Source organism: Lissotriton vulgaris, chromosome 1_2 (genome assembly GCF_964263255.1).
Source record: "Lissotriton vulgaris chromosome 1_2, aLisVul1.2, whole genome shotgun sequence".
In the NCBI taxonomy this organism is placed as follows: domain Eukaryota; kingdom Metazoa; phylum Chordata; class Amphibia; order Caudata; family Salamandridae; genus Lissotriton; species Lissotriton vulgaris.
The window spans coordinates 88,476,064-88,491,720 of record NC_141686.1 but is presented as its reverse complement, the minus strand read 5'-3'; the positions used below and the strand labels follow the sequence as shown (position 1 = coordinate 88,491,720).

The window sequence follows — 15,657 nt, the reverse complement described above, 5'->3', positions numbered from 1 at the left end:
ACCGAGAAAGCACAGCTGTCATTGGAAGAGGCAGAAACTTGGGCTAGCCAGGTATCACACAGGGTGCTCCAGAAGGCTCCATATATTATTTGCCAGGTGGAGAGGGCGGTCCAATCTTGTGCAGAGCTTTGAGGACCATTCAAAAACATCTTCCACTGACACTGATTAGAATTCCTTCGCGTCATTCACTGCTCATAGATGTCTCAGCAACCCAAGTGGTCAACGCTCTTGAGACTCCTTCTCGATTCCGTTCAGAAATCCACATACATATGTAGTGTAAGATGTGCCAATAGTGTGAAAATAAATATGGCCAAGCAAAGCATATTATTGGAGCAAGTGCAATTATAAACGGATTCAAATGTGTATTGCTAGAGTGCAAAGACCATATCCCATGTTACTACCATAGCAGAGGCGAGATGGATGCTGATGATTGTCTTGATCTCCACTGCCTCATGTGTATGGATGTAATGAGGTGTGTTCTGGTTCTGTTTAAATACCTGTGTTCAGAAGTAACATACATCAAAGAAAAATATGGTATAAACTATATATGTAGATTTCTGCCTACACATGCATATTTGCTCGTGCTAAAATGCAGTAGACAAATATTTTCTAGGAGTACAATTTCCTGGCCTACTTATGTCTATTTTTGTGAATTCATGAAAGCCATACATTTGCACTAATGCCCTGCAAGGACATGTACTACAGGTGCACTTTTGTAACTTCCTTTAAGAATTGGTCCACTAATTAATTCTGGTGTTAACCAAGACCTTTTGTTTTTTATTAAAATGATGTCCATCAATCTATCGGCTGTCTTCAGTAAATTACAACATTCTGCTCTTTTGAAAGGAGCACATGGGCACACAAAGTAGTTTTGTTCAGTGCCAGGCACCATGGGCACACAAAGTAGTTTTGTTCAGAGCCAGGGACTAATGCAGCAATGTGTGTTTTTTGAGACAAAATAATATTTTTAGCTTTTGCCAATGTTTGGTATATCATCACTTGCTTTGGTTTGCTATATACATTTAGAACTCGTGCATCTATTTATTCCAATCTCTGAAATATTGAGTTTTTTATTTTTTAATTCGCTAGTATAAAAAAGAATTGAGTTATTGCCACGTTTTCAAAGTGGATAGAAATGGTTCTTGAAGCATTTCAAAAATGGACATGGGGTGGTGCTAGATGGCTATGGTGTGGCCTTGTTTTACTGGATAAAAAACAGAGTTATGTTGTTAGGGGCCTATTGGTGTCTAGTGATGTTGAAAAAGTTCTGCTTGAGAAAAGAACAATGACTATCATAACAACTGGAGCCCTATATATAATTTATATTCCCGGTTTTATGGTATTTATTTTTTTAACATTTCCGTCTGTATTTGTCCATATTTCTTTTTTGGCCATCCTATTGGTATTTATCCATATGTATTTTGTATTTTGTGAATAAATGAATTGGTAAAATTGTATAGTTCCACATTTATTTAACTTAGAAACACACTCTCGTACTTTGCATGTGATCTTGTGGCAAATTAAGCAGCCAAACATAACAAAACACTACATCCATATATAAATATTAATATGTGTGAACATATGACTGTATTCAGGCAATCTCATCCTGTTTTTAACGCTCCATGATGTCTAATCAGCTCAGCTTGTGACTTTGAATTAGTAAGACAACATTTAGAGCCCCTCCCAAGAAGACACATTTTCAATTCTTTCCACTTTTAAGAATAAATACAGACACGAAACCTACTGTTTTCTGTCTGTATTTATCCGTAAAAAACTGTACATGCAGAAAACCGGGGCCTTCTATATAATGAGGCTAAGGAAACTTAAAATTGTGAGAGTGTGAACTTGTAAGTTTGTCATGAAAAGGATATGGATTTGATCCAGAAATGTTTTCCACGTTTACTTTGGAGTGGGTTTGACTTGATATTTATGTACTTGTTGGATCTTAAAGCCACATGTTTGTTGGTGACCTCCTCCAAATTGTGCTAGAATAAATATACATTGAGTTTGAGCATAGAAGATTTTTTTAACACCAATTTTAATTGTTCACCATTTTGGAGATAGTTTTATGTTTTTAAATTTGAAAGCTAATTTTGATAAGCATATCTTTATTGGTCCATCACCTCTAGTCTAACTCAAGAAGAGCAGCTTAAGGCTCGACAAGAGGCTGGAGCCTTAGTATCTCCAATGAACATAAACGCTGGGGATAGCAAGGAAGTGGATATCTTGCAGATGTTGACTAAGGCCAAAGATGAATACACTAAGGTGAGTTTTGCTTTATATGTAACATGTTTGGTCACTTACATACATATTTAGTTATTCATAATAATTCTCTTCATTCCAAGTAAGTCTAGTGCTGAGGTCTAGCCGGTCTACAGGTCCTCATAGTACAATATGCAGTACTGTAATTTCTCTATACAAACGCACACTGTTTTCTCACAAATAGTTTCTAGTTAGTTTCTGTCGTCACCCTCGAATTCCCATGAATTGTTCTGCTGTTTCAGTATCTGGTTGTGTGCTGGCTGAGCACCAAGATATATCTTGGGTATCATTAGTTGCGCTTTATAAAGTTATATTAACATAACAGCAGATTCATCACTGCCCTCCTGGCTCTCCGTTTTGTGGCTTGGCTGCTATTTTAATCATATAGAAAGGTCCCAAGTCAGAGATCTGCAAACTGGTACTAACAATTAATAATGCTCCTTGTCTGGGGATGTGGATAGAGTTGAGCAAGAAGCTGAAGCTGCACTGTGATGGCACTTATGTGAGGCTCCGCTCTGTCACTTTGTGGTGGTATGGATCAGCACAGCACCACCTACTGGTTTGTGGTAGTATTGTTAAAGTCCCCCAGATTCAGTCTGGCACCTGGGGAATTTTATAAAGGTGAGAAATCTGCGGTTACATATAGTATCCACCAGAAAGAGCATTACTGAAGAGAAGTAACTTGGTTATCGTGGACAAAAATACACAAGAAAGTCCTTCACTCCTAGACAAACTGAAATTATCTCTAGAAAGAAAGAAAAATGACTTTAATATAGCGAGGAATGCAAATAGGCATAAGTAAAATATTTTTGGAAGTACGTAGTCACTCATGCAAGAGTTGTCTAATGCAAAGCAAACTGTTTCTCATTAAAATGGCTAAAGGACAAGGAGATTTAGTCCAGGTAATTAATATGCCAGCAACCCCCATGTTCTTCCCCTTGTAAGTGGAATTCATGGATTCAAATTGGGAAAACATTTCCACTCATTTGATTCCATCTTACCCAGTTTGTTGTGAAAAATTAGCCTCCTTGGTAACCGAGAGAAAATTGTCAAACTCTCCTGCTTCATCCTGGTGTTTAAAGACCTTTCTTTATGGCTTTCAGCGGCTAATTTACTCTGTAGTATCAACAGCTGGATTGGTCTTGGTCCCACTACTTATGGATTTATACCTATGCTCAGAAAACAACAGATTTTCTTCACAGATGTGTACAAGACTTGCTTTATTCAAAAAATTTCCATGTACAGCAAGCTGGTGGAAGCGTGGTCGTCCAAGAATAGTGATATTTCATCAAGGGCAATGATATTTTTGATCCGGTACAATCAGATTTTAGAGCCTCACAAAGCACTTAATCTGTGAGATTCTGTATCGGGGATTGGTCATGCAAGAAGGCACCTGGTAACATTTTCAAAGCCTTTATGCTACAATTTGACTTTTAACTCTGACTACACTACCTTCCTGGTTGAGATAGTGAATTATTGCAGTAGAAAGTATCACTTCCTATTTGGCATAAACCTAGATTCCAGAAATGTTGGCTAAGGATACATTACACTATCTAGACAATCAGCTGGAAAGAAAGGAATCATTGAAATTGTTTAGGCATCTTTTTGTGATATATAGTGTGTTTTGCATTCCAAGGTTTTACAATGTGAGAGTTCACGTCAGAGACCAGTACATAGTAAGTACAAATTACTTTCATGGCTGTTGTAGTCAATGCTCTCCCTATACACAGCACCCAGCTATCCATTTCTCAAAGTGCCTCAACCTGGCTGGCTTGTAAGAATTGCTTAAGTCAGTTTGTGCCACATTGGTGAGTCTCACGCAAGGGATACTTGTGTGTGGAGGGCTCCAAACATTTAAGTGACAGCATACTTGTTAGTGAAGCTTTTTCTAATCCAGTATTGGCAATATTTAACCAGTTATAATGCAGGAGAACAAGGACTTAGTGTAGTAAAATTGAACCTGTAGTCCCATTTTGTTGTACAAAATCGGTCTTTGATTTGTGATGTAATGTAATTGGACACTTGTAAAGCGCAACTGTCACTCCGAGGACTATCATGGTGCTATGCGGATCCCTGAGTTGGAACAAAACTGGGTAGCTGCAGGAGAGGAAGAGGAGCTAGATAAGTGTTCTGCATAAGGTGTCAGAGGCCATAACGATTTTAGGGCCTTCCTGAAGAGTGTTTCAGACTGGTTAGGGAGTTGGTTCCACGCTTTGGAGCCTATCACTGTGAGCGATTTTGCTACTTTTGAGACCTACCTAAATGCTGTGGGTTTTAACAGGTTTGCTTTAGAGCAGTGGTTCCCAAACTTTTGACTCCTGGGGACCCCCATTGAGTCATCACTGAAAGCCGGGGACCCCCAAGCAATTTGTAGGATTTACATTTTAAACATTAAAACTAATTTGAAAACAATTAACACGTGTGGACACCAAACAAATACTCAAATTACTAAGGATTTTAGGGGCAAATTTACAAGCCCCTATCACCATGGGAGCATCACTTTTTGCGAAGTTCCCGTGGCGATGGGGGCTTTGCCTTATTTTCAAGGCAGCGTTAAGCCCCTTAGCGCGGCTTAACAGTGCCTTGTAAATAAGACCCCCTTTCACCCAATGCTTAGCGTGAAAGGGGTGGGTAGTGGGTGTTGCGGTGGACGTTTCCCCTGCAACACCCATTGATTTTGACGCTGCCCCCTATTTACAAGGGCAGCATAGATGGGAGGCAGCGCCAAAATTAAGACCATGGAAAACCTGGGCTTAACTTGGCAAAACAAGGAGAAATGCTCATTTCTCCTCGTTTTTGCAAAACGCCATGGATTGTTTGTTCCGGAAGGTGACCCTTTCTGCACATCAACAATCTTTAAAAAACAATGACAATTAGTAACTTCCATGTGTGCTGTATTAGGCAGCACACATTAGTAGTGACAAAACAACATTTCAAGATTGTTTATGTGCAGGAAGGGGGACCTTCCTGTACTTAAATAATCTTCACCTATTAAGTGTAGTGCTAGCGTAGGGGAGCACCATTTTCTTGTAAATATGGTGCAGCCCTGCATTTCTGAAGTGGCGGAGTGTGTTCCTAAGCCAAGGAGGCTAACGACACTCTTCGCCACTTCTGTTGTGTTTTAAATAGAAAGAATTTGCAAGAAAATGAAAAAAATTAAAGTGAACGTTGGTGCAGCATCTCCTTGACTAACTTTTCAATGGTTGGTTTTATTCAGCAGTACTAGGCTCCTGCTCCTGATCCTGCCAGGGCCAGACTGGAAACCCAAAGCAGCCCTTGCAAATGATTTCAGACCAGTCCCCATATGGTGCACACCAAGTGCAGTGAGTGAGCCTGACCACTACAAAGGGAGCTTTGGGAGGCTCTCACCCCATAATATTTAGGAAACAACGGTGCAGTCTACAACACATTGATCATTATTTTAGCAGACATACGCTCACTAGAGTCACTAGTTTGGTTCGATATCATCAAGAAAAATCCAGAGGGCTCGTATGGTCGCCTTTTTAAGGATTCCATCTGAGAAATGTCTGCGGGCGACCTATGCGCTCTCAATCCCAGTACGACAGCTTTCAAAACCACTATTAAGAAATGTGTCAGATTGAGCTCCTTAATCACTGATAAAGCCCATTTTGCCAAACGCAGACACGCATGGGCAATTATGAATTCTTACGGCCGGCTATCTCCTGCCACCTACCTGTCCCGCACCTACTCCCTGTACCTAAAACTTAGCTTTATGGCTATCAGACTGGGTGACTGGCAATTCCTAAAAGATTTGCCCTGCTGGCGTCGCACGTCAGAGGTTTTATGGTGCAGAGGGTGCGGCAAGACGGCTGAAACCCTGGAGCACGTGGTCTGTCTTTGCCCTGCTCTCATGTCACAGCGCAGATGCAAATTGAAAACGGAGTGGAACAGGTTGGGTATCCGAACCTGCAGACAGGCAATCATTGCAGCCCTAAGCCCTGAAAACACAGCTTTAAATATAGGCCTTACAACCTATATACGCTTTGAATACCGCAACTTTACGCATGCTTCTCCCTTGTTAGCAATAGTGTAAATTAAATTGCACTCTATTTCTAAGCTGCTAAAATTGCTCTCTTTTTATTTGACTGCACTTTATTTTAACCTGCTGCTATTGAACTGTCGCTGCTATTTTTATCTGATCTCACTTTTATCAAAACCTGTAGTTATTCGCTGAATATTAGACTGTTTTTATAAGCCCAATATTGTTAATCGATAGTACCACAAATATCTTATGTTTTAAACCCCTGTTTAATGTTATGCTGATTTTGTTTTTTTATTCACTTATATGTAATAAGATGCTGCATAACGCAATTTGGAAGATTTGCTCTTAACCATTATTGTTCAATTGATTTTTGTTTTTCTCGCCTTTATAATGTGTACTGTTGTTGGTGCTCTCTTTAAGGATATTATTTTATATCTAAATAAAGATTATTATTATTTATTTGTATATATTGAATTGTATTAGCTTTTAAAGAAAAGTAAACGAAGACCTGACTATGCACCAGAATACGACAATCTTTCTGACGGGGGTTCTTCTATGATTCCCCCACTATCACCCCCCAAAAGTGCTTCTCATCTCTCCATAGCCCCTCTGTCACGTGCATTTCATTTTTATAGCATCTCTCAAACCATTGTAGGATGTCAAAGCACTTTACATCACACTCATATAGAGACAGTGAATCATACGTGTAAATCAGTGTATAGAAAATGTTACATAAGGCAAAGGGGAGTGCAAGGTGTAGAATTCACATGCCATTTATACTGGTAGGCATTTTTAAAGAGTGCTTGGTCTGGAGAAGCACAAACTCTGGATTCAGAACATAACACAGTGGTTAGTTAGCATTGACTTTCACAATAAAAATGTATTTTCACCCAAATAAATCTTTTTAGCAGCATCAGGATAATGAAAGCCTGCTAAAAAACGTAAGTCACTAACTTGTATCTTGTAGTTTGCAAGCAGCTGTTTGATGACAGTTTATGGGTCACTGTGCTAGATTACGATTGTCACTTAAGAACTGCACAGTAGCAAAAGAATCTGTGACAAAAGCAGTAACCCACTGACCTATGCATATAAAATACAGTTTTTTAGAATGCATGTACAGGTTCTTTGCAGTAGGCATATTAACTCTTTGTGCTACATTAGATATATCAAAGCTGCCACTAAGACAAAACTCTCCTCTCTCGCCAGCAGGGACATTAATCACTGGTGTTATCTTGACACTTTTATTGTTCTTTGAAAACTGCGAACTATACAAGATACTTTGCAGTGCTTTTAAAACTGGTGGCTGCGGACCCCCTGGGAATGTGTCAGGGACCGGGGTCCGAGGACCATAGTTTGGGAAACACTGCTTTAGAGGATCTAAGACTCCGGGATGGTATGTAACACGTACATCTAGCTCGGAGGTAGTGTGGTCCTGAGTAGGTAAATATTCTGAAGGTGGTTATCAGAATCTTAAACAGAACTCTTTTATGGATAGGCAGCGAGTGTAGTGTTTCTAGGGCCGCAAATGCAAGATGACCTCCTGGGCCATTTCAACACTAGACGTGCTGCTGCGTTTTGGACCATTTGGAGTTTGTGTAAGACTGACTTGTTGGCCCCTGCATAAAAGCTGGCGCAGTAGTTAAATCTAGACGTGATTAGGTCCACAGCAGCTGCCTGCCTGGATGAAATGGAAAGCAGATCAAAAACATTTTTTGAGTGATTTTATGATATGGAAGTAGGTTCCCGCAACTGCCAGTGATTGAAGGATAGAGTGGCATCGAATTTAATTCCCAGATTTCTGACCACTTTCACTATGTTTGGAGGAGAGGGAGTGTCAGCTGGCCACCATATATTGGGAGAGAAGGTGTTCTTTTGTCCTAGTGGTAGTATGTCAGTATTTTCAGAGTTGCACTTTAGATGGTTGGTTTTCATCCATTGGAAGGTAGCAGTGAGACATGAGCGTGTGTGGTGTTTTTGTCCAGGACCAGGTTTAATTGCGTATCGTCTGCATATGTGATGGTCTCTATGTTGAAGGACGATATCAGACTGATCAACAGGGCCGCGTAGGCCTTAAAGAGCATTGGGCTAAGGATGGACCCCTGAGGGACACCGGAGAGCAGGGGTTTTTCTTTTGACCAAGGGTGATAACTTGTTTGCGTTTCTGCAATAACCCTTTAAGCCAGGCCAGGGCTATCTGGGAGGTGCTGTAAGATTTGAGACGGTCTAAAAGGACGACATGTGAGACCGTGTTGAACGCGGCCAATAGATCTAATAGACCAGAACTGCATTCTTTCCTAGCTCAAGGGCAGCTTTGAGAGATTCAGCCGTGTACAGTAGAGCTGATTCTGTCGAGTGCTGGGATCTGAAACCAGATTGGTAAGGGTGTAGGATATTTGCTTCTTCCAGGTAGGTTGTAAATAGGGTGTTAACAAGTTTTTCAGTGATCCTGCTAAGGCATGGTAATATGGAAATAGGTCGAAGGTTGGTGAGGGTTGTGGGGTCCTCAAGTTGTTTCTTTTGTAACGGTTTAACTGCAGCGAGCTTCCATTCTATAGGATCTTTTCTGATGACAAGGACGCATTCATTTTTTCATTTATGATTGGATTTGCGGTATCGATTATAGCGTGTAAGATTGAGGGAGGACAGGGGTCAAAGGAGGAGCCCGATTTAATAGCTAGAATTGCATGGCGAGATTGGTCAAGGCTAATTGGCTTAAATGTTTATAGAGTTGGTCTCTCTGCCTGGGCGGGGTTGTTAGGGGAGGGACAAAGGGGTAAAGTGAAATCTTGTTGTAATGTTTGAACTTTCTGTTCGAAATAGTCTGCTATTCTATCGCAAAGACACTGCGAGGGGGGGGGATCTCTTGTTGCAGTGTTTTTGGGTTGGTAAAAGCGTTTCAGTGTAGAATTATGGCTGTGTTGGTTGAAAAGTAAAATGCAGTTGCACAAATCAATTTACGTTTTTATTAAAAGAGGCGAAAAGTTTGTCTTATGTCCTAGGGAGCATGCATTGCATAAGTGAAGCATGATGTTGCTCACTGAAGCAGATAATATATGAAAATGGAGGTGTTTCAGGGATCTTTGCGCATCTACACAAATCATTGACAGTGAAGATAATGTTCTTTCTGAGAATTATTGAAAAAAGAGGAACACATAAGAATAAAAGTCATAGGATCCATATAGTTAGAAACTAAATCTATGCTCGTGGTCTTGCCATTGGTACCATATAAGGTCTTTGATTCAAAATAGGTTTGCCGACCTTAGGTGGTAGTTCATTCTTAGTGGTTTAATCACTTTCGTAAACGTTTCAAATAACCTTAATTTTTGGTTCAGTCGACCCTGGATGGTGTAATCGTCCTATTCTTGTCTACATTATTTAATAGCATTAGTGGTGGAATTTACAAGCACGTTTATCCTTTGATAAGCCAGATCTATGCCATCTCTTTCAAGTACTGTGCTTTTCATCCTGTTAGTTACATTTGTACAGCTAGAAGTTTCTCTTCTTTGAAGTGCTACAATTAATTCTGCTAGCTGTGATGGGTATCGAATAAGGATGCTGGAGATAGGAAACCGAAAGTGATGGAAATTCCTTGAAAAGAATACAATGAAATGTACATGTAACCTAGTTGAGAGAAAAAAAACATGAAACAAAAGTAGAAATTCTTAAATGACTGTGCAAAAGTTAGAATGACTAAAACACTAAATGATATGCTGACTAACACTCTTGGAAGGAGATGTTTCTGAAGCACAGTCTCCTAGTCCAGAATGCACATCACAAGAAAGAGTCTGCACTCAAAATTCATTGCGAACTAGACCTGCAGTGATAATGATCAGCATATGATATATGTATATTCTGTCTTGGGGTGGAGAATTTAATATGCAGTTTATTTAGCTGTCCTACATATGAGAAACTGAGATCAACTTTTAAGGTTGTGCTCACAAAATGATGCAGTCAAGAGAATAAGCAAGGAAATATGCATGCAGGGTAGAAGTAGGGAATGATTGCATGATTTCAATATCTATCATAAAAGTGATGCAGGAATGAGTTCACTAACCACTTTGAAATATTAGATTTCTAGCCTTAACAAGTGCATAGCTGTTTTAAACATAAATCATTTTGCATGCTATTTTATTTGTTAGACAAATTAGATCTATAAAGAAATGCTGAATGATTTGGCTGGGCCCTGAAAAGATTGAGTGGCTTGTTTTAGGTCTTTAAGTCTTTAGGTGCAAGTATGAAGGAGTTCTGTTGCATTGAAAAGAATGCCTCAGTCTAGATTCTAATTGTAAAACTACTTATGCAGCCGAGATGTATTTACTTTTTGTTTATTAAGTGGGCATATGCCCACAGATGTCCTGACGCTGGGTTTACAATAGGCAGGGAGATGTTAATTACTAAACAGTCAGGTTTTTAGAGATTTCCTGAGTTGGTTGAGAGCAGAGATTGAAGAGATTATTCTTCAGACTAGCAGGGGCTGATCATGATGCAGCACTACTCCGGAAATAATTTCTAAAACCTCATCACCTTTCCCTGAAGTATTGAATCATACATTTACTCACCAGTGGGGCCCATAACACTGCGAGTCACTCATACACACTTTCTTACTACTTCATGGACTGGTATGAATCAAAGGAGAGCTGGTGGATCATAGCTGAGTGTCTAAATTAAGCTAAATATTTATAATATGTACACCTGCAGTTTAAATTGATTTTACCATGGTTTTATCAACACGACAATTTATTCAGACACACCACCATTGTTGTGGATGAATCTGCTAGTAAAAATTAGGTTAAGGACGAACAAGACCTGCCTCATTCTCCATTTATCTAATTTTTAGTTAAAGAAAATCTTTTAGCATGACCTTTATTTTTTCACTTCTAAATTTGTTTAGTGCAAAATTAGATTTAAGGAAAGAAAGAATTTTAACACATATATTTATTCAGTTTAATTCAACCATTTGAGAAATAAGCGCATTATTATAGAGATTATAGCACATGAATATTAGTAAAAGACATAATAGTTCCCAAAGTTCACCTCCCTATTCTCTCTAGCTATTAACCTCATCTAAAGACTCCGTATTCATTCAAGCACAGTTAAAGTTCAGAAAAATTTCAAAGTTCTTACGCCTCAGGAAAATTCAGCATTCCGGCAGCATGTCAGAATACGCAGATGGAAATCGAAGAAGAGAGTTTTTTCTTAAGTCCGAACATACTGTTTTATACCCTTTTTCTCTAGCTAATCTATCTAAATTTCAAACCATTTGGGGTCTTCAACAGTTTTGATTGGTTCATTGAAGGGGTGGATGAGCATAACCTCATCATCTTATTGTTTAACTTCTGCTAAATCAGCACAATGAATTTCATCATTGTCTACTTTGTCCATGTCCTTTAAATTGTAATATTCAGTTCCTTTCATACGGTTTTCAATGCGAATGTCCATTTTGTTGGCAGTCAATCAGGTTTCCAGGGCACATTGTCCTTGAACCATTCCGCTCAGGCACAAGCAGCTCATACTTGACTTGCAGCTTTTTCTATCACGCCCATGCGTACTGCATCTCACTCTCGGAGTTTATGAAAACGTCCATCTTGTTTAAGGTCTCACGGGCCAGAACGGGAACTATTCTAGAACCAAACACAAACGTTAATTGTTGAATTATAACCCTTCTGTTTACCTCCCCCCCCCCCCCCTTAATAAGGTAACCCTGTTCGTTTTTATCTAGGAAATAAGCTACATATATGTGCATTATGCTCACCTGTCTTCATGATCTTGCCACAAATACATACACAGAAAGCTTATTCATGCCGCTTTTAGTTAGTTTAAAGCTTCTGCATTAGTTTTGAACGAGACAACATCACTTAGTTAGTCGATTATGGTTGCAGAATAAGCAAATTATTTTCCCACGTGTACTTGTTTGTGTGTATTTTATTCTACGTTGGTTAGTTTTCAAAACCACACAATTGGTTCATGTTACTGTTATGAGAAAATGACTTTACGAGGGGTATACAAAATTTTGTTTTTCCACCTCTTTTCATCAACTCCCTCCTTTGGTGATTTATCACCAAATATCTCCCAAAATGTAGCAAATTTTATCTCAACATGTTTCAAGTTCTTCCGATTAGTATGAATTATAATATAGTGTCTTCCATTTCTCTGGTATTTTGATAGTTTCTCTTGAATCTCTTCCATTTCTAGGTCTCCCTTTTCATGTTCTCTTTCCTGTTTCTCTTGAATCACTTTCTTTATTGACTTTCTAACGTTTTTCCTTTTTCTAATCATGCAACATAATCTTAATGTCAAAATCACTACTATTAATATTGTTACTGGAATTAATTTTTTACCTATAATAGCACTACCTATTTCACGTAACCAATGTTTAACAGCTGAAAAACATTCTACCAAGTCGTTCAAGGACACCATCAACCTCCAATGGTTCAATTTCTCTGTGTGTAATATTGTTAATAGATCTCTCAATCTTTTGACTTTTATCTGGGATGTAAGTACAGCAGTGTTGTACTTTCAAAATTCCACAAACTCCTTCTTTTGCCAGAATTATATCAAGAGCAAGACCATTCTGCATCACCATAGCTCTCATAGCAACCATTTCAGTGTTTACCATTAAAAATCCACCTGCAGTGTCTGTTGACAAGCGATCTACTATTGTTGACAATTTCCGAATTCTGTTTGCATTAAAAGATATCCCTATTGCTGGTATCAGTGCTCCAAAAGCATCACTGTAAGATCCATGTTTAGCTGAAGAATTAGGCAGGACACATGTTAAGGTTGATGAGTTTTAGGTTTAATCCAAGGAAAGAGAAACACATCCAAGCCACAGCCCAGTCAGGTAACGGCTTCATGTACATTTCAAAGGATACATTCTAAAACTCCAGGCTAGCTTAGAACCACTATTGTGATGTCATAAGTTTTGGGCAGTGTACTGCAGCTACTTAGTGTGTTTTGGGCATTTAATCATCAACGTTAGTATTACTCATGTTCCGCGTTAAAGAAGCTCAGCGCAATTAATGAGCAAGTCCTCTTCACAGTGACACGCACACTTTATACTCTGCATCTCTATTCTCAATTGTGACTATCCAACAATGACATGCTCATTTCCGTCATTGGTACAGAGATACGTTCAGCGTGCCACAACAGTGACACGCACACTTTCCTGCTGCAACAGTGACACGCACACTTTCCTGCTGCAACAGTGACACGCACACTTTCCTGCTGCAACAGTGACACGCACACTTTCCTGCTGCAACAGTGACACGCACACTTTCCTGCTGCAACAGTGACACGCACACTTTCCTGCTGCAACAGTAACACGCACACTTTCCTGCTGCAACAGTGACACGCACACTTTCCTGCTGCAACAGTGACACGCACACTTTCCTGCTGCAACAGTGACACGCACACTTTCCTGCTGCTACAGTGACACGCACACTTTCCTGCTGCTACAGTGACATGCACACTTTCCTGCTGCAACAGTGGCACGCACACTTTCTTGCTACAACAGTAACACGCTCACTTTCTTGCGTGCCACAACAGTGACACGCACACTTTCCTGCCGACTACGCCAATGAAAGATCCATGTTCAGCTGGAGAATTAGGCGGGACTCATATTAAGGTTGATTAGTTTTTAGGTTTAATCCAAGGAGAGAAAGACGCATCCAAGCCACAGCCCAGTCAGGTAACGGCTTCATGTACATTTCAAAGGATACATTCTAAAGCTTCAGGCTAGCTTAGAACCACTATTGTGATGTCACCCGTATCATCATGAGCATGTTCAAGATATCAAGAATACTACACACATCTATTTTTACTACACACATCTATTATTTCTAATACACTCTCTCTTTTTCTACAACTTAAAGGTTTGCCTATCTCATGAATCCCATTAGTACCTCCATCTACATGAAAATTTTTAGGAAAGATCAGGCCTACATAACCGGTTCAGTACCAGTGATCGAGAAACTTATAGTAAACTTTGTTCCCGCAGATAAAATAAACTCCAGGGAAAACTGGGTCTTTACCACCTTTAAGTCTCCAACCCCCTATTATACGATAAGTGTCTTCACATTGACTTGCTCCCACAAAATAATTGTCATATACAGTATTGTCTCTTCGAATACAAAATGTTCCTATCGATGGGGCGTCTATGCTTATGGCTACATTTATATTTCGGCCCTCTAAATTTTCATCTTCAAATTCCCAATATTTAGATTTAGCATGTTTCACTCTTTCATTTCTTTTGTAGATATTTCTTCTGTCTTCCACCATATCTAAAAATGCCTTTTCCTCATTCCTCAATTTACAAGTCAAATTATGTTTAAAAGAGTAATCATGAGTCAATTCTTGAGTTTCTAAGAAAAATCCTCCCATAACCTTTGCAGACTTAACTTTGTTCATTGCATTTATAACTTTCAATCATGCAAAAACATCATCAGAATTTGAATAATAATATTCTAATTTCCCTGTACTGTGAAACAAACTTGCTTTTACTCTCCATATAATCCCATATGTAAGTGGAAGGTGGTGATAGGTCACCCCCTCTGACACTGATGCTGGCAATTTTACACAAACGTAGCAATCGCTTGCGTCCATAGTTTTAACATACTCCGATAGTAATCTAGAAAATGTAGTTTTGGAGAAGCCTCTAATCAACCTATCCTGATGAATTTCTGGCTGATACACATGTGGTTTATCAGTTTGTTACTCATTATTTCTTTTCTTCTTAGTTCCATTTGTTTTTAACTTCTCAAGGTTTTCTCTAAAAGGAATAATAGCTAAAATCAACCATACCAACATTAATAATCCAGTACATAACCACATTCTACACCATTTTCTAAAAATAGAACATTTCGTAGTTACATTATTAGTAGCCATTTTTTTTTTTTTTTACACAGCAATTTCAACAATCTTCCACAATTCTCTGTCTTTAATAGTTTTTCACTGTAAGCTCATGGAGTTCTTCTTATACCAACGTTTCAAGTCTTGTTTTCACTTTGCACCTTTAGATCAATTATCTCTTTTTCTTTCTTTGAGTCTCAGTTCTTTACTCACTTCTTTCTCTTGACAGTTAAGATTTAGCAGCGTGAATCTTTCTGGATTCACTATGCTGTGCATTATTCTGCGGTCTAGTGGGTGGGTCCAGAATCGTAGTCTTTTCTTTTTTTTTTTTTCGTAGCCCAGGTGGGTGTCGACGTCTCACCTTTTGGTGTACTTCCTTTGACGTCGGCACGCTTCCTGCGGAAGCTCCCACCTTTGGGCGCAATCTTCAGATTCTTTTTTCCGCCGTTGGGTCTGGATCGTCGCCGAGAGGCTCCAGAGTGTTTGGAGGAAAAGAAAAAAAAAGCGAAATTTTCACAGAAAAGATTGGAGAAGATACCAAGGAA

The 15,657-nt window shown here is 39.2% G+C and overlaps 1 protein-coding gene across 1 annotated transcript in view; it reads left to right on the top strand.

Moving 5' to 3' along the window:
* The window catches only part of LOC147733969 (mRNA-decapping enzyme 1B-like), a 203,124-nt gene that overhangs the window by 70,375 nt on the left and 117,092 nt on the right, over positions 1-15,657 (top strand). The window contains exon 5 of the mRNA XM_086952876.1: positions 2,130-2,265. Coding sequence (XP_086809002.1) covers positions 2,130-2,265 — 136 coding nt within the window. The remainder of the gene's footprint in view (positions 1-2,129; positions 2,266-15,657) is intronic.